This window comes from Myotis myotis, unplaced genomic scaffold, assembly GCF_014108235.1.
Source record: "Myotis myotis isolate mMyoMyo1 unplaced genomic scaffold, mMyoMyo1.p scaffold_m19_p_7, whole genome shotgun sequence".
NCBI lineage: Eukaryota > Metazoa > Chordata > Mammalia > Chiroptera > Vespertilionidae > Myotis > Myotis myotis.
Window position 1 is genome coordinate 11497408 of NW_023416379.1, and position 23438 is coordinate 11520845.

Sequence of the window (23438 nt, forward strand, 5' to 3'; positions counted from 1 at the left end):
GTTTGTAAATGGTCTTCAACATGTAATAAAATGTGTGGCTAAATCCTCCTCTATTTCTGAATTTCTGAAGTCATTTTTATATACCTACTAGCTGACTAATAGCAGGATCTATTTTTAAATCAGGGCATAATTTCTACATTCTTTTTTAAACCGGAGTTCATTTTTCATTAGCATTTGAGGAAAACACCTTTGGTCATATTTTGAGGTGCAAAGATAGAGGAATATGATGAAGTAATGCCCAGTTGGTTGACTGTAGAAACCAGAAATGAAAATAACACATTAATAAGAAACTACTGGTAAATAGGTAGACATGCACAGTAACTTCTGATGACACTTACTCTGCCAGTTAAGAATAGGTGAAGTATTGAAGGTTATTCTCAAATGCCGATTCCAAGCAAAGCTCCTGAAGTGCGTCCACTTCCTACTTTTCTCCGCTCCCATCATTTTTACCTTATAGATGTAATGTGTGATATTATGGCTTCAGATTTAAGACAGCTCCAGTAAATGTGAACATGTGGCAGTTTGTGGAGGAACCTGTGAAATCAGTGGGACCTCAGGGAACACAGTTCTTTGGGGGAGGGTATGGCTGAGCACCTTTGTGGAGAGGATTCCTACACATTGTAAAGACCTTACTGTGTAAATATACCTGATGAGAGAAAAAGGTGGGGAGAGAGCAACAAAGAAAAAAGAGAAGTGAGGAACATATTCCAATAGTTTATTTCAGTTTCTCTGCTGGCTCCCAAGGAATTCCCTACTGTCAACTTGGAAAACTGGTCTGTAGATCATTATCTCACTCAGGTATCAAGGTGCTTACATAACCCCTGGTTTCTAAGTCATTCCCATTGGTCCCCATCATGAGCACCAGGGACTAGCACTCATTTTGTCCCTTGAGGGCCCTGAGCCCCGCCTTTCACCTTCTTCACCTTAGCCAAGTTCCCCAGATAACTTCACAGTCCTAGAAAGAGGGGTGGGCGGAAGCTCAGCACCTGCTTTCTTGAGACAGAAAGGATGGGACTGCCCAGTGAGAAGTTGACTCCACTGAGGGGTGTTAGCTGAAGCTGAGGGACCTGATTTCTGCCTCATCATACTGTCACTCAAGGCAATTGCTACCCCCCATCACATTCTCACTGACTTTACTGGAGATAAAACTTGCCTTTGTTCCTGCATCTCTTCTCAGAAAATCAAGCAAAATTATGTTTATAAATAATGCAAAGTATAATACAATGAAAATTTGTTGTCCTAAGACTATCTATAATAATAAAAGCATAATATGCTAATTAGACTGGACAGCCGAACGACCTTCTGGATGTCATTCCGGACGTCCTTCTGGACAAAGCTGTGGCAGCAGGGGCTGAGGCAGAGACGGTTAGGGGCAAGCAGTTAGGGGCGATCAGGCAGGCAGGCAGGCGAGTGGTTAGGGGCGATCAGGCAGTCAGTCAAGTGGTTAGGGGCAATGAGGCAGGCAGGCAGAGTGGTTAGGGGAGATCAGGCAGGCAGGCAGTTGAGTGGTTAGAAGCCAGTGGTCCCAAATTCACACCTTTAACCTCTAAGCCATGCTTCTGTTCACATAAACTACACAACTGGTAACAGTGGGGACATTTCTAGCTTATCAAATGATTTTGAATTTGAATATTTGTAAGTTGCTAAAATATTATCTAGTTCTAACCCATTCCAAATTTTAGATTATATTTAAAACTTTATGCAATATAAATATCTTTGGTAACATGGAAATAGAGACTTTTCATGATAGACACTCAATACCCAAACTTTTTTTGGGTGAAGGAGTCATTTGATATTATTACTAATTTTAGGTAATATTTAGTAAAGTGTTACTATGTACCAAGCACTGTTCTATGTGCATCACATCTTACTTCATCCTCTTAACACCATATAAGTGATATGCTATTACTACTCTACATAAAAACAAAAGCCTGAGGTTCAGAGACCGAGAAACATGTGCAAAGTCACATCTGGTAAGAAGTGCAGTGGCGCTGGGCACTCAGGTTTAACTGACTCAAGAACTGAACCTGGAAACCACTCCACCACACTGCCCAAGTACCCACTTAATAAAACTTAAAGGTGAAGAGTTGGTGTGTTTTACCATTTCACACTTATTTCTCCAATAAGGTAATTTTCTTATTGAGCAGGAAGTCACCATGGTGCCTTGGCCTGTATGTCTCTGCAATCACCTTTATCGTTGTTTTATGGTACTGTTCTATGATTACTTAGTGCTTGCCTTTCTCCCTTCACAAGGCAGTAAGCTCCCTGAAATAAGAATTTTTCCTTTATTTTTTGATTCCTCAGCATTGAGCACAATGCCTGGTATATGCCAGGAGCTTAATAAATGTGTGTTGAATGAATGAACAAATGAAGGCAGTGTTGAAAGGATGCTGTGGTTAAGCTTTTTTTTCCTTGGAATAGGTTGATACCCTCATAATGATGTACAAAACTCACTGCCAATGCATCCTGGACAATGCAATTAATGGGAACTTTGAAGAGGTAAGGGTGACAAAAATGCTTTGCTGACCATACTATAAATATTTTCTTGTTCTGTTCTTTATATGAGTTGAAGCAAAAATCGTAATGTACATACTCTTTGCTCTGCAACTAGATCCAGCATTTCTTATTACACTTCTGGCAAGGGATGCCTGATCATCTCCTCCCCCTGCTTGAAAACCCTGTTATCATTGACATTTTCTGTGTTTGCGACTCAATTCTTTATAAGGTAAGCTCCATGGGCTCTTTTAAACACAAACTATATATTTCTTTTAAGAGCATTCTATCTACATTTCTGCAGTATATTTTTGATAAATTTGTTATTTCTGGCTGGAGAAACACCATTAATTATTTTTTCTGATGAGAAAGCAAGCAGTTTAATAGTCTATGTTTAATAATATATGTATTTTAATGTAAATTTACATGAAAAAAAATCAATTTTTATTTATAGCTAAGGATAATTCTAAATGTGACATACTAATACATGGACACTTAGTTAATTTTTATTAACTGTTCAAGGTGTTTTCAGATTAAATAACAATATGGTTGTTGTTTTTTTTCCATCATGTCAGTGTTTTGGGAAAGAGCAGAATTAAGCACTCTCACAGGACTAATAACTTGAAAAATCTTTAAACTCTCTAGCTTTGATGCATTAATGTCATTTTTGTTCTCAAACCAAATAAGGGTCCCCAAGCATCTACAGAAGGATCACAAAGACATCCTGAACGAAGACAAGAGGAGCCAGTTGGCCTTCTAGCCAAACACTTAGCAGGAAGGGGGCGAGGCTAGCTCCCCACAGTCTGTTCTCTAGTTAGAGGAGCAGCAAGGTCCAAGCCAAGGGAGAAAACTGTACTGAAATCTGGGTACCTTAAAGTGCATTTCCTACAGTTACCTACTAAGTTGTCATTAAAAAAGAATCGGAGTTAGCAAGAAAACCCAAGCAGCGCCTTGTTAAGCATTAAGGAAACAAAATCCTCCTAAGTTATGAAGCAGAAGCTGAATAGATTTGGTCCAGAAGCACCTTTGCAGACCAACTGGCAGGTGGGCTTGAGGCGGAATGGGGTGCCCGTAGTTTCATCCTCTGTTCAGCTCTCCCTCACCACAGGATGAGAGAATGGAGGAGTCAGTGCAGGATATTCTCTACTCTTAGTTCAAGTTACAGAAGGACAGAAGAGAGTGAGAATTGTCTTATTTTGGGAGGTTGAATAAGAATATTACTATTTGGAAGGAAAAGACTTAGTTTGCACTGACTAATTGCAATATTTAAGGCTTGAGAATGTAACCAGGAAGGGGAGGGAAGGTGGTTCCAAGAGCGGGACTAAGAAAAGACCCGTAGCTCAGGCGCACGTTGACCAGTAGGATAAAGCTGTTTGGATGTCATTCAGCACCTCTAAGAATATCCTTTAAGTACCTTTCCCCACCTCAAATGGTCTCTTTCTTTGAGTCCAACACAAAGATCCTGAGTTTCTCCTGAAATGAACCAAGTTTCTCTTCTTCACAGAGAACTCAGGGAGGCACAGTGAACACTGTCCATGGAGCAGTGTAAGATCCACATCCCCCTTTAGAGAGCGGTCCCAGCTTCTAGTCACTGAAACAGTCTGGCAAGGCAATCCATTAATAACTAACATACTGAGCCTAGACAATGCTGTGTCTTGTTTTACTGTCTCATCCTCAGGGAATGCATGTTTTGCTGGTAGGCTACACAGGCCTTTGTAGATTAGTGTCTACCCACATTTTGAACTTTCTTCTCCTGTGAACCTCTTGGTCCTCTTCTCCAGACTGGCCCACTAAGTTTATTAGTCAGCCTAGTGGATCTGCACTGCTCCTATCCTTTCTGGCTTAACAACCTCCTTTTTTCATCATAGTTTATCCTGAGCTGGAATCAGCACTAATTTCTCCTTCTATGACTTTTCATCTCATACATCTTTAGGGCTCAGTCTAGCCCTTTCTTTTTGGTACTCTTTCTGTTCTTATAATTAGCTCCCTGGACCCACTATGTTAGTGTCACCTGCTTAACCTAGTAATTGCAATGTTTTTAGATCTTCCCCTCCCTCTGTCTTTTAAACACACACACACACACACACACACACACACACACACACACACACACACACCCTCATACATGCATTGCTTCCAGAGATAAAAGTATAAGTTTCAGAAATGAATTAACATGTTATTCTCTTGAAAGCTCGGGATAAAAGTAATTGACAAATAATGTCTTTCTATGGAAATACTAAGTAAGAATTTATAACTCTCTTTTGCTGTGATTAAGGTTCTTACAGATGTACTCATTCCTGCAACAATGCAAGAAATGCCTGAAAGGTAGGTTCAGTCAATAACACTCACAATAAGCCTGAAAAAAATGATCTATATATTTACCCCTAAGTTTGCAAGTAATTAATGTTCATTGTGGAGAATGAAAAACATGGGTAATTACATTTAAAAAAATTAATCATAATCTCACCATCTTCTTAATGTCTTAATTATTATCTCACAGACTGTTTTCTAGGAATAACTGTAAATATGTACATTTTAAAAAGTAAACCGATAGTATACATACTATCGCAGTATATGGTGAAAAGTTTTCATATCAACAATACAAACCAACATTATCTTTTCAAATGGTTGCATAGGTTTCTAGCATCGGAAAAACACTATACTTTCTTTATTGAACCAATTACTTATCAATGGGAGCTTTTTGAACCCAATTCCAAGTAGCAATTATGATCCTAAATTCACAAATGAGAAAGCCAGGAGCAGGGAGAAGTTAGTTTATTATTTTATACTTATTTAATTTATTTGCTTGTTATTTATTTAGAGTCAGCCTATATTTTAATTGAAGTCTGTTTAACCTCAAACTGTCTACTCTTTTTCCAGTACCATGTCTTAGTCCTCAACTTAAGCACCACCCCAAATATATTTAAATCTGTTTTATTTATATATAATCGGTAGATTATTAAATGATTTTTAAAATTTTTGTATGTTCTCATAGTATAAAAACAACCAACATTTGCAATTTTGAAATAGGGTCCTCTAATGAGCACATTTTTGATAATTTATCCCAGAGTTATATTTGGATTGTAATAATATACTACTAGAAACTAATATTACATATCTGAAATGATGTCACTTCCAATGTGATGGGCTCTGACGAAGCTAAAATATGAGAAATCAAGTGCACACCTACATTTCCCAAAAATATTTTATAGAAAATGATTGAATCATGAGTTAATATTGATAATTATTTATTAAACACTGTGCATGACAATCTTTAATCTAAGCACTTTCCATGAATTATTTCACATAATTCTCATAATAATCTTGTGACATGGATACTATTCTTATTTGCACTCAACAGATGAGGAAACTGCAGCTTGAGGAGACTGAGTATATTGAGCAAGATGATAAATGCCAGCCATAGGCTGACTTCAAAGTCATGTTCTTGGAATCACACAATAATTGTACACCTTTGTTAAACTACATTTATTTAATGCATTTGAACAACATAGCATTTAACACATTGGTGTGGTTTCTTTTTTTTTTATAGCTTATTAGCAGACATAAGAAATTTTGCTAAAAATTGGGAACAGTGGGTTGTTTCATCCTTGGAAAACTTGCCAGAAGCTCTGACTGACAAGAAAATACCTATTGTGCGAAGATTTGTATCCTCTCTGAAGCGACAAACATCTTTCTTGCATCTTGCTCAGGTATGTTAGCAAGCCGAGGGTACTGAGTCATCAACTCAAACATGAACCTCCTAATAGCAAAGTCTGAGGGACTTTCAGAGTGTGGAGACTAAGTAGACAGGAGTCAGATTCATTGTGAGATTCTAAAACAGAGAAAGGACATTAGTGGAAAAACTGATAACATTAGAATTATTTCTATAGAGTAGTCAGTAGTTCCATACCAAGGTTAATGTCCGATTTGGGTAATAGACAACGGTTATGTAAGATAGAATATTAGGAGAAGCTAGATAGACAGCATACGGAAATACAGTTGGCCCTTGGTATCCATGGGTTCAACAACAGTAGATACTGAGGACAGTTGTACTCTGCACTGACTTTGAAAGTTTGTTGTAAGTTTATAATTACTTCAAAATAAAAGTAAAAATGTAATTCGAATGCAATGTAAAATGTAAAACTCTTATTTGCCACATGAATCTAAGTAACAAAAATTAAGTTTGAAAGAAATGAGCCCATGTGATATTTAATGTTGTAAAACCCACAAAACCAAAACGTTTTAAAACTGCCTTCTAATTTGGCTTTCTTAAATAGAGTAGAAAACAACAATTTTAAAATTAGATTACATGTCTGTATATTTTTTATGTGTTTTTTTAAATATGTATTTTTATTGATTTCAGAAAGGAAGAGGGAGAGGGAAAGAGCGATAAAAACATCAATGATGAGAGAGAATCAGTGATCATCTGTCTCCTGCACATCCCTTACTGGGCCCACAACCCGGGCATGTGCCCTTAACTAGAATTGAACCCGGGACCCTTCAATCCACAGGCTGATGCTCTATCCATTGATCCAAATCAGCTAGGGCATGTTTGTATATTGTTAAAGTATACTTTTCCTCTTCTCAAATGATCATTTGCTTTAAGAAGGTTTCTAGCTCCCTAAATTTTAAAAGACTAGTTTGGGGGTGGGGGTGAAGGTGAAAGTGGGCATAGAGGGGATGAATGGTGATGGAAAAAATAAAATAAGAAAGAATAATAATAAAAAGAGACTAGCTTGGACTAATTCCAGATAAGAAACATAATTTCATAAAATCCTTATTTTGTAACTATGAATTAAAAAATTCATTTTCAAAGTCCAGAATAGTTTTCAAACTCTTAACAGAGATGATTATGAGTCTCAGTTATTGCTTTTTAGTTTTAAGTAAGAAAACACTTATGATAATTTTTCCTGAAGGAAATGTTTCTCTAGAAGCTAAAACTTTCCTTTAGATAGACTATCACTAAGGTAGTTTAGTGATTTTTAAAAAGAAAAAAAACCACAAACCTTTTGTATGCAGATTGCCAGACCGGCTCTCTTTGACCAGCATGTTGTGAATTCTATGGTATCGGATATAGAAAAGGTTGACTTGAACAGTATTGGATCTCAAGCCCTTCTCACCATTTCGGGCAGCACAGACACTGAATCTGATATCTACACTGAACGTAAGTCTTCTCTCTCTGCTGAGCAGGGTTTCCCAGCTTCGGCACTATTGACATCTTAAACTGCATAACTCTTTGTTGGGGGCTGTCCTGTGCATTGTGGGATATTTAGCAGCATCCCTGGCCTCTACCCACTACACTTGAATCCAGTAGCAGCTTTCGCCCAGTTGTGATAACACAGAGATGTCTCAGACATTGCCAGATATTCTCCCCTGGGACTACAAAAATCCTATCTGCTTGAGAATCCTGTTTTTAAAAAACATTTTAAATTAGAAAATTTTTCTCTATTTAAAATCAGTTGTACTGACTCATTGTGGAGAACCTGGAAAATTTAGGAAATATGAAGAGGAAAATAAAAGTTATCCATAATCTCATTGCCTAGATATTACCAAAATAGAAATAACCTGGAAATAATCAAAATGGTCTAGCGTTTTGTGAATTTTCTTCCAGTTTTACATTACAAGCATCCACATTTCCATGTATTGAACACTCTTGGCATCTATGGCATATGATGCATATAAAAATGTTATCTCTGCACAAAACTGTTTTTCAAAGCAGAGAATCCCTGATCAGCTTTGGTCCACCTGACCGAGTTTACCAAGCCACTATGTGTGTCTAGACAACCAAGCTTGGTTTCCAAGGAATAACAGCCTTCTATTTTTTCCCTTCATCTTTTCTGAAAAGATTTAAAAATAAAATGCAGCCTTATATAGGCTATAGCACCAATAATAGATTGCTCTCTGGGGATGGTCTAATTTCAACCCTGCTTTCTGTTTCATAATATAAAATTATATTACCCTTTGAGACTCAGTAAGCCTCGAACTCTTTAATAAAATGATAGTCTCAAAGTGGCCCTTTAAATTTTACATGATAAAAGATTATTCATGTAAGTGGCTCAAATCTTCAGTGCAGAATTTAAATTTTGCTAAAGATAAAGAATATTGCATAAGCAAGAAATCTATAAGCCTAGTTCATCCTTTAGCTTTCAACTAAGCCATTGCATTTAATGACAGCATTGGATTCAAAATGAGTAATCAACTATGTTGACAACTTACTCTTCCCTAGTATAAACATACTTATATAGTATCTAAACCTATATTTCAATACATACCAAGATCACTTATTAAAATTTTGAAGAGTAAAGTACCATGTTCTCAAGATATGAAATTAATTCCTTTAATACATGTAACTTAATCTCCCTATTGTTCCCTTTTATTATATATTATTGATGATCCCTAGTTTTAGGTTTTCTCATGGGTTCAATGCAGAGTGCAATATTCTGCTTTTCTCCCCTTTTATACATGACAGATGACTCTATCACGGTGTTCCAAGAACTGAAAGATCTCCTGAAGAAGAATGCCACCGTGGAGGCCTTTATTGAATGGTTGGATACTGTGGTAGAGCAGAGGGTAATTAAGGTACTTTTCAATACTAAATGCTAAACTGGCTGTAATTTCTTACTGCTGGGGCTGGGGTGACAGTCTGTGTGTAAAAATGCTTTGAAGAGTTTTGAAGCCCTACAAATAAGGCAACCCGAATAGCAAAATTAGGAATATGCCAGATTTGAGAGCACTGGGCATGGATTTGATTCTATTGATCCTTTTTTGACTAAGGACTACAAGACAGGCACTATAGTAGTCTCTCTTTAACTGCAATTTTGCTTTTCGTAGTTTCAGTTACCTCAGGTCAACAGTGGTCTGAAAATATTAAAGGGAAAATCCCAGAAGTAAACCATTCACAAGTTTTAATTCTTCACTGAGTAGCATGATGAAATCTCTCACTATCCCACTCCTTCCTGACAGGATGTGACTCTTCCTTTTCTTCAGCTACCCATGCTGTACATGCTCCCTGCTTGTGAGTCACTTCGTAGCTGGTTGGGTTGGCAGACCTACCCCAGATTGTCTTAGTAATAGCCCCAAAGTTCAAGAGTAGTGATACTGGCCATTTGGATATGCCAAAGAGAAGTGTGAAGTTTTTCCTTTAATTGAAAACTTGAGTAGAATACAATAAGATATTTTGAAAGAGAGGGAGAGAAGGAAAGAGAGAGAGAGAGAGACCACATTTACATGACTTAGTATAATTTATTGTTATAATTGTGCATTTTATTGTTGTTAATCTCTTACTGCACTTAATTTATAAATTAAACTTTCTTATAGGTATGTATGTATAGGAAAATCTTAGTATATATAGGGTTTGGTACTACCCGCAGTTTCAGGCATCCACTGTGGGTCTTGGAATGTATCTCCTTTGAATAAGGGGGGGCTACTATAGGCCTTCCCTATCAGTCAGTAGAGTTACAGCTGAATAACATCAGTAGTGAAAGATAAACTTAGAAACTGGAAAGATTCTGGCCCTTTTCTAAAAAGAAAGTTTCCATAAATGCTGGCAGAAAATATGGTTTTAAGTATTTACTTTTTTTTTTTAAATTCAAAGAGCTCAGTATTTTGTGTTTTCCATGTGGTTTCTTCAACTCTTTCTGTTAACCTTCAAGTCATCCATCATGAAAACAAGACAATGAGAACAAATATATCCATCACTGATCGGTGTTAGCCATTCCATATCAAGGAAACTAGTTATAGTGTAGGGACTTTTTTTATCCTAGAAGGAAAACAGATTATCAAGCAGGACCAGAGAAGTCAGAGTTAATCATTCACAGAAATATACCACCCTTCCTTCACAGTTCACTTTCTGTTCTGTCAAAATAAAATAAGAGATAAAATATTTGTAAATTATTTCATTTTGTTGTCCAATTCTATTAGGTAACAAGCCCCTGCAGAATAAACATCTGTTAACCTTAAAAACTGCAGAAAAGACAATGAGAATCCCGGGATAGATCATTTTATTTGATGAAACAAATGGCGTGCATGCCATCTGTCCATTTGTCAGACAGGTTATCTACCTCTTGGGTCTTATGTAGGGTCCATGTACTAATGAGATGACAGATTTTATAGTTCCATTTTATTCCTTTACTTTCTAGACCAGCAAACAAAATGGAAGGTCATTAAAGAAGAGGGCTCAAGACTTCCTGCTGAAGTGGAGCTTTTTTGGTGCTCGAGTAATGCATAATCTCACCTTGAACAACGCATCCAGTTTTGGTATCCTATGTGCTCTATTCAACTCTTCTTAAATGAATTACACCATTTGTTCCCAGTCACATTTGCATCAATTTTTCAACATGTGGCACTGTCACTTCTCAAACCATATCTGAATATTAAGCCCGTAGAGACTAGTAGTTGTGAACCTGGTTTTAGAGTCAGATCACATATGGGTTCAATCTTAACACTTCTCTCTGGCTTGGGCTTTACTCAAGCTCTCTGCACATCATAGAAGAAGGAGAATATTCCTTTCATTGAGGTATATAGGGATTTGAGTGATATATATGATATATATATATATATATGTATATATATATATATATATATATATATATCAATCATACCATCATTACATTCCATAAGGCTTCGATAAATGCTTTTTATTAAACAAGCAAATAAATGGTAATACATGCATTATTTTCCAAAGGCACTACTATTGTGATATGGCAAATTTTTACATATTTTTCAGGAACCCACATAGCTGCACTTCAGGAATTAGAGAGCAGCTTAGAAGACATGCTCACATGTTTCTGAACCATCTTTCCTGCTATGTGATATGTGAAGCAAATTGAGTCGAGCGAGCTTTTTAAAAAAGGAAACATCTTCTTTCTCCTAAAAATATTACCTTAGTTTATTGTTATAAAGCTAACTACAGTACTTCTGCATTTGGTAGTTGCATTTTTGAGAAATATTTACATTCTAAAATAGCTTGTAAAGAACTACGTTGTTTTTATTTAATTTTCAATGTAATTAAATAAAATCAGTGAAATTGTATTGAGGGATGAATAAAATGTATTGAGTTTATTATTTTAACTATCCTGCTTACATTAAGGTTTCTTAAAATATGCAACATTGAATCCCAACTTTTTTATGGGAAAAAAAAGGGACTCTTTTTGGGAAATCTGTTGAATAGTGGAAAAAAGTTTAAGATTTTCCAGAACAGCTTCTACATGCAAATTACTCTTTTCCTTTTTCAAATCAAAGAGTATTTTGTTTCAGGCTTTAAGGACATCTTCTTGATACTTTTTCCAGACTATGTTGGCCATTGTCTAATTATTTAGTACAAAGTAAACAGAAATAGAGCAGAATAGAGCTTATTCTCCCCAGGTTAAAGCTTATCACACGCCAATGTGTGCCCTCTTAAAGCATAAAGCATGTCTCACTTTCATCCGTATTTTCCTTTGATGTAATTAGTGGCCAAAGAGCTGCCAGGACAGTACACACAGTGAGCTGGCAGGCGGGACACAGAAAGATTAGAGACCCAGGTTAAGCATGTTGGTCTTAGCAGGTCATTTAAAGTCCAACAAGTATTTGTTTATTTCAGTTGCTCCTTGTAAAGTATTGCGAGATGGTCACCAAGATAACTTGACTTCTCCCTCGTTCTCTTTCCTTCTCTTTCTCCCCCTTATTTCATCTCACAATGCCCACTACCCATTCCCCGTCCATAAACAAGGTTCCTTCCATTTGATCCGCATGCTTCTTGATGAATACATCCTCCTGGCCATGGAGACCCAGTTTAATAATGACAAAGAGCAGGAGTTACAGAATTTATTGGACAAGTATATGAAAAATTCAGGTAACTTAAAATGTACACCTTGTTTTGCATATTTGTTTGTTTAAACCCAAGTTCAAGCATTTGTAAGCACACATGTTAAATGGGTTTACTAGTATTCCAGTCTCTGAGTTTACCCCAAACACGTCACTGCTAACATGGTATACTGATATTAATGGAGTCCTGTTTTTTCCAGGGACTGCTCTTTTCCATAGAGTATTCAAAGTACTTTCCTGAAACTCTGAAGGAAACAAAGTCAATGTTCTTAACTTTTGAAACTTTAGATAAGATTGGAGAGATGACTATAATAAAAAACCAAAACACTGTAATTCAAGACAACACATGTAGTATACCACCTTATAAATGGTATAGAAATAAGCTCTCTAGTAGTTTAGAGAAGGAAGAGAACACATCTGCTTGGGATGTGATGAACTGCATTTTGAAAACTGTTCATGCCAGAGTGGATTTTTTATTTTTTTAAATATATTAATTTTTATTGATTTCAGAGATGAGAGAGAGAGAGAGAGAGAGAGAGAGAAACATTAATGATGAGAGAGAATCATTGATCAGCTGCCTCCTGCACGCCCCACACTAGGGATGGAGCCCGAAACCCAGGCATGTGCCCTGACTGGGAATTGAACTGTGACCTCCTGATTCATAGGTTGACACTTAACCTCTGAGCCACGCCGGCCAGGCCAAAGTAGATTATTTTTATTGCTGTTCAGAACCCACCTATACCCACAAGCATACAGTTAACTGAAACAAGCACCCAGCCAAGAGCCAGCTTTGTTTCCCATTTCTCATGAGCGTGCAGATTTCTGATACAACCCTAAATATTTGCAGTTTCTTTTACTTGGGCTCCTCTACTGGGAATATGGGAATGATGTTAACTTTCCCATTTTTAAAAACCATTCCAGACGCAAGTAAAGCCGCCTTCACTGCTTCTCCGAGTTCATGCTTTCTGGCAAACCGTAATAAGGCGAGTGCAGTTGCCAGTGACACTGTGAAGAATGAAAGCCACGTGGAAACAACCTATCTGCCTCTGTTATCCAGTCAACCTGGAGGCTTAACCTCTGCTCTGCACCCATTCCCTGCGGGGAATGCAGACAGCATGCCGCTCGCAGGTACCCTGGGGAACAGCCGAGAAAACCACCCAGGCTTCAATATTCATCACAGGGGGCTCTGCCGTTGTTTTCTTGAAATTGGTAATCTCCAGGCATCCCAAGAATAAAAAAAGCTTACCTTCACTGACTTTTAATAATGATTTATAAAATTCCTATGATTTTAAGCATTTGTTACTCACATTTTTAGCAATACTATTGTTAACATGGGCGTCCCACTTTGACACACTGTCTTACTTATAGCAGAAGTATAAATAATTAGTTATCTTCATTTGGTAGAAGAAAAATTAGATTAGGTGTGCATAAAATCCTTAAGATGCTTTGAGAGTCAAAAAAAAATGGGCTGTTATTTATTTTTGGCTTTCAAGGAGACTTTATTTCTCCTCCATTAAAAAGTGGATTTAGCCATTTCAGCATAACCATTATAAATTTACTCTTTGGTCTGGGGTACCTTTTGTGTCAATCTGAATGTCTAGTGGCTTGGATTAGCTACTAGATAATTTCGTATTGCTTTATGTCTTTTTTGAAATCCTTTTACATACATTGCTTCATTAAACACACAGAATTTTAAACCCAGAAGAGCCTTATAGTTCAAGGGCTTAATTCCACCAATGGGAACTTGGAGGGCTAGGGAGTCGATGGCATTTATAACTCATTGTTCATCAGCATGATGTGTTGAACTGGCTGCTTTAAAGCCATGTCATTGAGACTTTATTGCCCTTTCCTTTTACCCTGAAAACCAAACCACTGAACATTCAGCTTGTTTTTTAATTATAGAAAAGTGAGGACAGCAGACCCCTTTGCCCTCCCCAACCTTGAGCTCTAACCACCTTTATACCCGTGCAAGCATGAAGCCTCCGACTTTCTTCCATAGTCACTAACTCCAAAAGTCTCCACTGCTGTGAAATATGCCTGTAGTGTGACGTGTTTTTAAAATCTAAATTTTTGGTGTTCTCCACTTTTGTTGTTTTGAGAGAGTAGGAATGAAGTTGGAAAAGGGTATAGTAATAAATCTTTTGCATATTTTTTAAAGAAGTGGCCCGTCTATTTTAATCTGCCATTAGTGAATACTTTGGTAACTTTCTTTCAGGTCAAATGGAGCTTTCCCAGAGTTCTGGTCATCTGATGACACCACCCACCTCTCCAGCCATGGCCAGTCGAGGAAGCGTCATTAACCAAGGTCCAATGGCAGGGAGACCCCCAAGTGTGGGTCCCGTACTGTCAGCCCCGCCACACTGCTCAACATACCCGGAGCCCATTTATCCTACTCTTCCTCAAGCCAACCACGACTTTTATGGGACCAACTCTAACTATCAGACTGTGTTCAGGGCGCAGCCTCACCCCCCATCAGGACTCTATCCTCATCGCCCTGAGCATGGTCGGTGCATGGCCTGGAGTGAACAGCAGCTCTCCAGAGATTTCTTCAGCGGCAGCTGTGCTGGGTCTCCCTTTAATTCTCGGCCACCTTCCAGCTATGGACCATCCCCGCACAGCCAGGATCCACACAGCATGCAGTTCTTAAATACAGGAAGCTTCAATTTCCTGAGCAATGCAGGGGCTGCCAGCTGTCCAGGAGCAACGCTGCCTCCGAATTCACCTAACGGTATTAACATTTTTAAAGCTTGCCTGGCTTTTGAGAGGACAATAAGACAGACCAGACATTGAGTTCCACCTCTGTTGAGTCATCCCATGTAAACCTTCTGAAGATCATGGAATCTTAGGCATTTGGAGCTAATTTCTGCTGCATATAAACATATCCTTAGGTGTTGTTGTTTTCTTAGTTTTACATGCCACCTGTGATGAAAAAATATGTCAAACCATATGTTTGAGACCAACCTTAATAGCCCCAGAGAAGAATGCTTTTTTCTTTAAAAACATTTTTAATGAATTACATTTTCCCCAGAGAACTAGCAACAGATCTTAAAGATTAGGACCAAAACTATGCCCCTATTCTGCTGATAAAACACTTTAAGGAGCTAGAAAGATCTGTGGACTTCTTCAGCCACCAAACTAAGCTCTAGGTATAGACAGTTCTGGTGCTTCTCTCCTAACCGTAGGCCAGTTCTTCTTTCAGAAACAGGAATCTGTCAATGAAATTGGTATTTGATAAGTAGTGTAATTTTTGTGAGAAGCTAATAGTGCTTTTTTTCATTCATAGGAATCTTGATAATTTAGATAAGGGAAATATTAGAGAGATGTAATTAGATATCTAAATTAATAATAAAATAACATGAATTTTTTTAAAAACACTCAAAAAACAGTATTGTGAACCATTCCATATATAAGTAGAAACCCAACTCTATGGTAAATGTAGATGTGAATATAATATTTACAGTATGATATCTTTAGGCTCTATCCTATCATCTTGTCCCCCTTTGCCTTCCTGAAATATTTTTTTGTAATAAGTTAACTGTCTGTTCTTGACATTTTCTGTTCTAGGCTACTATGGAAGCAATGTGAACTACCCAGAGTCTCATAGACTTGGATCGATGGTGAATCAGCACGTTTCTGTCATCAGCAGTGTCCGCTCACTGCCTCCCTACAGCGACATCCATGATCCACTTAACATTTTAGATGACAGTAGTAGAAAGCAGACCAGCTCATTTTATGCAGACACATCGCCTTCAGTTGTATGTCGAACTCCAGTAGTAGGTAAATTATTTTAGTAGTTCTTAAAAATATTTTCAAAAGTTGTTAACCTTGTGTACGCAGTATTACTTTGGAGGGTGGCTGTTGAGGTGAACTGGGCACTCATGTTCCTACAGTTGATTTGTCACTTTGGACCTGATGACATAGATGATAGATAGATAGATAGATAGATAGATAGATAGATAGATCTATACGTATAGATATAGATAAGATATAGAGATAGAAATAAAGATAGAGCTAGAATATATTAATCCTCACCTGGATATTTTTTCCTTTGATTTTTTTTTAGAGAGAGTGGGAGGGAAGAGGGGAAAGAGAGAGAAACATCAATGTGAGAGAGTCATAACAATTGGTTGCCTTCCTCAGGACGACACTTTAATCTCTGAGCAACACCAGTCAGGGCTGACATTCTATTTTTGTATCTGCAAGTAACAGTTTACCATTTCTCAATATGTATGGCACTACTGCTGAAACCTACTGCTAGATCTGTTACTCTTTTCAAATAACATACATGAGAGCTGGCATCTAGTATGTATGCAAAAATGAATATAACCTGTGAAAGGCAGTCTAAAAGTCTATAGGTTTTATGAGAGCAATAATTATATCTTTTTCTCACTCTCTTGTTCATGGCTGGACCCAGAGGCAATGCTAATAGGTATCTCCATCAGTACCTTAAAACTATTCCAGGTTTAAAAAACTGGTAACTTGTGGTGGAGGTTACTATCATGTTCTCAATTGTATGTAAAATGTGATTAGACACCTCTGTAGAAAATGTTTCTATATTTATTGTTCTATAGCATACAGTTTAAGTAAAAATGAGTAAAACAGTGTGATTTCCATGAAGTCCCATAGCATCTTCTTCCACCCAGGTTGCTGTACCTAAAACAATCCTGAAACTTGAATTAGATGCATTATCAGCACCCAGCAAAGTGTCTGCCACATAGTAGGAACTCAAGAAATCAGAGTTGCAAACACACACATTTTGTTTCTAAAATTACTAGTAAGGTATCACAGGACAAGTGTATATTCATGTGAGTATCAGGGCAGAGGTTAATGCGTACATGAGATGGGTGCAGCCTTCCAGTGGAATGGACTTCAGACTAGCGTAAGTAAAGGGCATTAACACCCAACCGGAGCATAAGGGAAAAGGAGATAGATTCTATCTCTCCCCGCTCAGTGTGCTTTTCTAATAATTCAATAGGAAGTGCTTCTTCCCTTCCTGTGACCGTCACAGCTGTTCCCTGAGCAGCGTCTAGTAGCTCATCTCATGTTATCTGCAGATGGTCATTGCTTCTACGTTACTCTAATGAAGCAGAAAATTCCACTCCAGGAAGTTTCCTCACTGTGAGACTGAAATGTGCCGTGTTGCTATTGTTACTATTAGTTCTGTTTACTTGTAGAGATAGTGGTAGCTTTGATGGAACATAGCTTAGGTGTCAGATGGATTCTAAGCTCTAGCTGTCAGGGCTGGCTTACAAGTAAATTGCATACAGGGCTTCAGGGTGAAAAGAGGAAATAGAGTAAGTAAGGCATGCAAGTGGAATTAGCACCCGCCTTATATCAACTGAGTTTTAAATCTTGGTTTTTGGTGGCAGAGAAGATGGTAGTTAGAACTATTAAAAAAATAGCAATAAGCCCTGGCCAGTTTGGCTCAATGGATAGAGTGTCAGCCCACCGACTGAAGGGTCCCAGGTTCGAGTCCAGTCAAGGGCACATACCTCGGTTGTAGGCTCAATCCCCAGCCCTAGTCAGGGTGCATGTGGGAGGCAACCAATTGATGTGTCTGTCTCACATCAATGTTTCTCTCTCTCTTTGTCTCTCCCCATCCCTTCTATTTTCTCTAAAAATCAATGGAAAATATCCTTGGGTGAGGATTAACAACAAAAACAAAAAACAACAACAAGAATGCAGCAACCATAAATGCAAGAAATGCAGTGTTCATGAGCCAGTTATTCTGATTTTTTTTAGAATCTACTATGTGCCAAACTTCATTCTAGGTGTGAGGATATGGTAGTAATCAGGCCAGAATTCCTGCCTGTAAGAAGCTTACATCTTATTAAGCTCAGGGGAGATAAAGCAATGCATATATAAACAAATACACTGAAAAATAATTTCAATTATTATGAAGTCAATTAAATAGGGTAAAATGACAAATAATGATGGAGAAGCTATTTCTAGATAAGGTGGTTGTAAAAGGAAACCAGAGGCAGAAACTTTGGCGTTGAAAGCTGAGTGATAAGCAGGCAATGACATGAAGGTCTGAGGGAGCTCTAGGCAAAAGAAACAGCAAGTGCATATAGTCTCTGAAATGGGAACAATATTGGGAAGTTCAAGGTGCAAAAAGAAGGCATGTGTTTTGAACATGGTGAATGAAGAAGAGAATGGAGTAGAATAAACCAGAAGGCAGACAAATCCCCACAGGGTTTATGAACCAGGGTGAGCAATCTGGGTTTTGTTCTAAGAGTAATGGGAAGTCATTGTAACATTTGAAAAGAGTGAACAAGCTGATGTATTGTTCAGCAAGATTATCCTGGCTCTCTCTGCAGGGTAAGAGGGTGGGGCAAAGGTGAGGGTCACAAGATTAATTAGGAGGTTGCTGTGTTGGTCCAGGTAAGAGAAGATGGTGGCTTGAACTCCAATTGTGAAGGTGCAGATGGAAAGAGGAGGGTATTGGTTATATCTTTTGGAGGTAGAGTTACGTGAATTTAAGTTTGGTATTGAGTTTTCATTGTGAACTGTATAGAATAAATAAATTCTGGAAGAATAACAAGGGGGGAAATAGAAGAAAATAAGGGATGGCTTTGAGAAACCACCATATGCACTCAAACTTAGTATAGAGATGTGTGCTGAATGCAACAATAAACAAAGAGGTGTCAAGTGAGCGGCTCTTGCAGAGAAAATAAATGTCAATTTTCAATTGCTGATTATATTTTCCTTTACAGCATCCAGCTTGCAAACCCCAATTCCTTCCTCTTCATCCCAGTGTATGTATGGAACCTCTAATCAGTATCCAGCTCAAGAAACCCTGGACTCCCACGGAGCAAACGGGAGAGAAATGGTGTCCTCTTTGCCACCCATCAACACTGTGTTCATGGGAACAGCAGCTGGAGGCACTTAAACCAACAATGTTGGGTGGGGCTGAAACTCTAAAAATCCCTACTGCTCAATATTATTCTCTCAGACTCTCATCAGAGTGAAGACAATGGGATAGGCGGTGTCAGGACATTGTTTTTCAAGTCACTAGGACAAAACGGTGGACAACTCCATAGTAAATGGAGATTCTTGCGGAGTTTGTTTTGCACACAAATTGTTTAAAATGTGATCTCATTATTAATCAAAGTTTCAGATGTTATCAAATGGAACCAGTGGAGCTTTGAAGATGCAAACATTTCAACTATGAAGATTTAATGTTTCACCCCCTAATTTATTGAAAATCTGTGCGCTGTTCACATTTTTTGGTTTCTAAAAAAGAGAAAAGTTTATTTAATGCCTTTAAAAATACCTTTAATATATTAGGATCTCAGATTCATTGTTTACTATCGCTTATTTGACAAAAAGTCAAATGTGTATGTTCTACCTCCTATGGAAATGTTTACAAAGTTAAGACTTAATTCAATCCAGCCTAGACCAAAGTTGCTTGACTTTCAATTCCTGTGCATTAGTGCGATTATCTCTGTTACATAGCAGTATTCCAATTCTATGTAACTGGAGATTATAAATGCTTTCCCACTTTATTTAAAAAGATGAGAAATAAAGTATGGAAAAACTTTTAAAGGTGTGGTTGATCTCAGGGGTGGGACTGTGATATGTCCAAACACCCTGGAAAGAGATATTTCAGTCACTCAGATTTCTATATAATAAGGAGTAAATTAATTGTTTTACATGTCTCATGATAATGGCTATGAGGTCTTATAAGGACTGGGGTAGGAAACGGTTTATACTGTATTTTCAAGACAGTTTTACAATCCTAGGTTAGTTATAGAAATTTAAACAAAAACCTTCCAGAAAGGTAAACAATAGTGGTTATGGCATACAGGACGTTTTGTGCTTTGGGAAGATAAGGAATGATGAATTTATATAAAGGTTATTGTACTATCTCACTCAATTATTAAAATCTAAATTAAATCCTCAAGTTTGTAAATGGCAGAGAACACAACCTGTCTGTTCCAAAGGCACACTGATAAAATGAAAAGAAAATAAATTTCAGTTACCCCTTGATTATAGGCATTAGCAATGGCTAGAAAAGACTGAAGTGAGTAATCTATTCACTAACTTTGAGATATTTGATTATCTAAATAAAGTATTCTGGTTGGAAAAAAGGTTTTCAATTAATTTTCTAATATCAAAATCTTATAAGTAGTGCTTAATTTCTATTGATCTTGGTTGCATAATACTATGGTAAAAAAAATTTTCCATTATAAAAACAGTCTATTTCCAGAATGAGCAAAAATATGTTTAGTGGTTGTTGTTTTTTTTTGCAGAATCTAATCCTATTGGAGAGATCTCTGATTTTCCCCCAAATTTCTCTTCTAATATTCATTCAGTGTTTATGAGGATAAAATTGACCATTCCTTAGTTTGATCCTTTTACTTGTCATATTAGAAGTTTCTAGTAAAAGCCGCTCTGTCCATTCAATAGCATGGGAAGTTTTGGACATAGATATAAATGTACTTCTAGATTCCTTTTCCTATTAAAAAATTTATCTCAATAATTAATTTTTATTTATTGAGTATTCTTAATGAAATGTCTTGGTTGTGTTCTTAGATTTGGTTAGGTTTTGTTAAGAAGTTAATATGTTGAAAGTTTCAAGAGATAACTCTCTTTTATCCCACATTTTAACAAATTTGTCAGCTCACACTGGTGATAACGCCAACAGATAAGGTCCCTCCTCTCATGGAGCTTACAGTTTATGAGGTAGGGCAGACATTAAGCTAAACATTAACATAATTGGTAGCAATAAAGAAATGGTTAATTGAAGTTGTGAAAAGAAGGGAAGGCTGCTCAGAGAAATTATATAATAGGAGTTGAGCTTATGGTGATGCCTACAGGACAAAGGATCAGGAGAGCTGGTCTGGAAGAAGCGACTAGCTGAGCGAGAAAGAATGAGTGGGGAGTAAGAGATGTTGGGGAAGGGAGTTGTGGGGAGAAGGGTAGGCAGACAGGACAGGTGTTCAGGATAGGAATCCAGCAGGTAAGGAATCTGTGACTCAAAGTTAAAAAGATGTGTCAGAGCTTGGGGAGCTTGAAAGAGTGGTCAGAATGAGTCTAGCAAAATATTCCTGAGGCTTTTAAACATTAATGATGACCATAGGGGTTTGTTGATAAAACCTGAGAAAGTCATATGATTGTGAAGATCTATAAAGTATTAGAAGACATTGATAAGAACGTCAAGCTGAGATTTTTATAAATCCTGATTTTGCTGAAATATTTTCTTAATGATATCAGCATTGCTTTTCTAGAATCCACTATTAAAAATCTTTAAGCTCCTTGTATGTGTTTAATGATGACACATTACGAAAATTAATTTTATGGTTTTATTTTTGTTGAGATATTAGTTTTAGGAGTTATTTTCCTTAATGAAGGTCAGAATTTGGATCTCTTTTAAAAGTGGTGATTTTAGCCAATAATTTAAATTTTAATAGAATTCTCACTTCTTTTTTTAGAAATTCAATCCCCAACTTCCTCCCTGGGAAAATGCACTTAAATAACAGGGACAGGAAAAATACCTTAATGCTGTTAGGTGGCATTTTTCTGTATTGCTGATGTGGTTCATATTAACCCTTCAGTTGAGGGGAACTAAAGGTGAAGAGAAGGTCAAAACCAAGATTTCTCAGTGTGATGTGGTGACTTCACCTCTTTTCTTAAAATAGATGTCTTAGAGTCTCCAAGAAAGAATTGGGTGAGAAGCACATTTACAAAAGTGAAAAATTAACTACTCAATATGATACCTGCTCTAAAGTAAAGAGAAACCATTGTTTTTATTAGTTAAAAACAAGGGTGGTGTTTTTACCAATCAATAGTCAGAATGAGGGTCAAAGATTTACAGCCTTCAAGCATCTTTAAACAACCTGAGGCAAATACAAGCTTCGTGGGCAGTTTATCTAGATTTGTCATTTAACTCTGTGTACTTTAGCTTATTAATGCTGTACACGTGGCCTCTATGGAAAATAAAGCAGTTTTCAATATTTTATATTATAAAGTAGCAAGATTTCTTGAATTTTAGGTGGTAATATATTTCTTTTATGTGCCTCCTCCTCAACACATATACCAGTTTTAACTCTTTACTTACTGTCCAGATTCCTCTATAATTCATACTATTAATTTGAATTCTCTGGTACCAGAAGAAACTTCATCTAGAAAATGTGCCGGAAGATGGGATCTGCTTCACAGAATACTGAGTGTTCAGTTGCCTAGGCTGTTAGAGGCACTTGGACATCAGACTAGCAAAGGAAGCCCTCTAAGAGCCCATTGATCCTTCAATGGAAGATAACCCCGTGGCATGTCAGCGGTTCTCTTACATCCTGATGTTCCCCAGGAAGTATCAGGGAAACAAATGGCCAAGAACTGACTCATGAATCCTGGAAACCAAAAAGAACAGCTTGTCTTTGACACATGCTTCAGTGCTAAATGGTTTGCTCAAGAGAGACCCCAGTATCACTTTTCCTGGGCTCCCTGCATTGAAGAACATAAGCCCATCAAAGATTCAGATGGGGTACAGCAGGGACAACGAAATACCAGGATGACAGGGGCTAATCTTGAGTCCTCCTAGGAAAGGCCCCAACCAGCATTGACATGGTTGTTCAACTTTTTGTTAAAATATAAAAACAGGATCAACATAAAATATGATTTTGAAGTAGAAACAAAATATGTAACAATTTAAAACCATTATTACACAGACAAATCTGTGTTTGAAGCCGCATTAAACTGTGAGACAAGTTAAATAACTTCTCTGAGACTCATTTTTCTCATCTATGAAATGGACTTAATAATATCACAAAAGGTTTTTGTGATGGTTAATTGAGGTGATGCTCATAAAATATTTAGCATAATGGTTTCTGACATTGCACAGGCTCAGTAAATGGTAGCTGCTATTCATATTCATTGTTATTCAAATCCCGTAGAATCAGTAATACTACTGAAAGCAGTGCAAGCTGTTCTTATGTGCCTTTATGTGTAAGTAGACAGCTCTATCGCTAGAGTTTTCTAGCAAGATAACTAGGCTGGTATAATTAAATAAAAATTTATAATGTAAAAGTAAAGGAAAAAAGCAAAATGTAGTCAATCATTAACTACTCCAATATGGTTTCATGGAAGTGACACAAGATACAATATGGTCTGATTGTTAGATATAAAAACATGAGTACAAA

The 23438-nt window shown here is 37.2% G+C and overlaps 1 protein-coding gene across 1 annotated transcript in view; it reads left to right on the forward strand.

The window, feature by feature from the left end:
* Nucleotides 1–19189, forward strand: part of RFX6 (regulatory factor X6) — a 41450-nt gene extending 22261 nt beyond the window's left edge. Inside the window, exons 8-19 of the mRNA XM_036318447.1 lie at nt 2422–2499; nt 2612–2725; nt 4769–4818; nt 6044–6203; nt 7513–7657; nt 8963–9072; nt 10632–10749; nt 12203–12325; nt 13219–13425; nt 14513–15025; nt 15862–16074; nt 19014–19189. Of these exons, the coding sequence (XP_036174340.1) occupies nt 2422–2499; nt 2612–2725; nt 4769–4818; nt 6044–6203; nt 7513–7657; nt 8963–9072; nt 10632–10749; nt 12203–12325; nt 13219–13425; nt 14513–15025; nt 15862–16074; nt 19014–19189 (2007 nt within the window). The remainder of the gene's footprint in view (nt 1–2421; nt 2500–2611; nt 2726–4768; nt 4819–6043; nt 6204–7512; nt 7658–8962; nt 9073–10631; nt 10750–12202; nt 12326–13218; nt 13426–14512; nt 15026–15861; nt 16075–19013) is intronic.
* Nucleotides 19190–23438: the final 4249 nt, after the last annotated feature.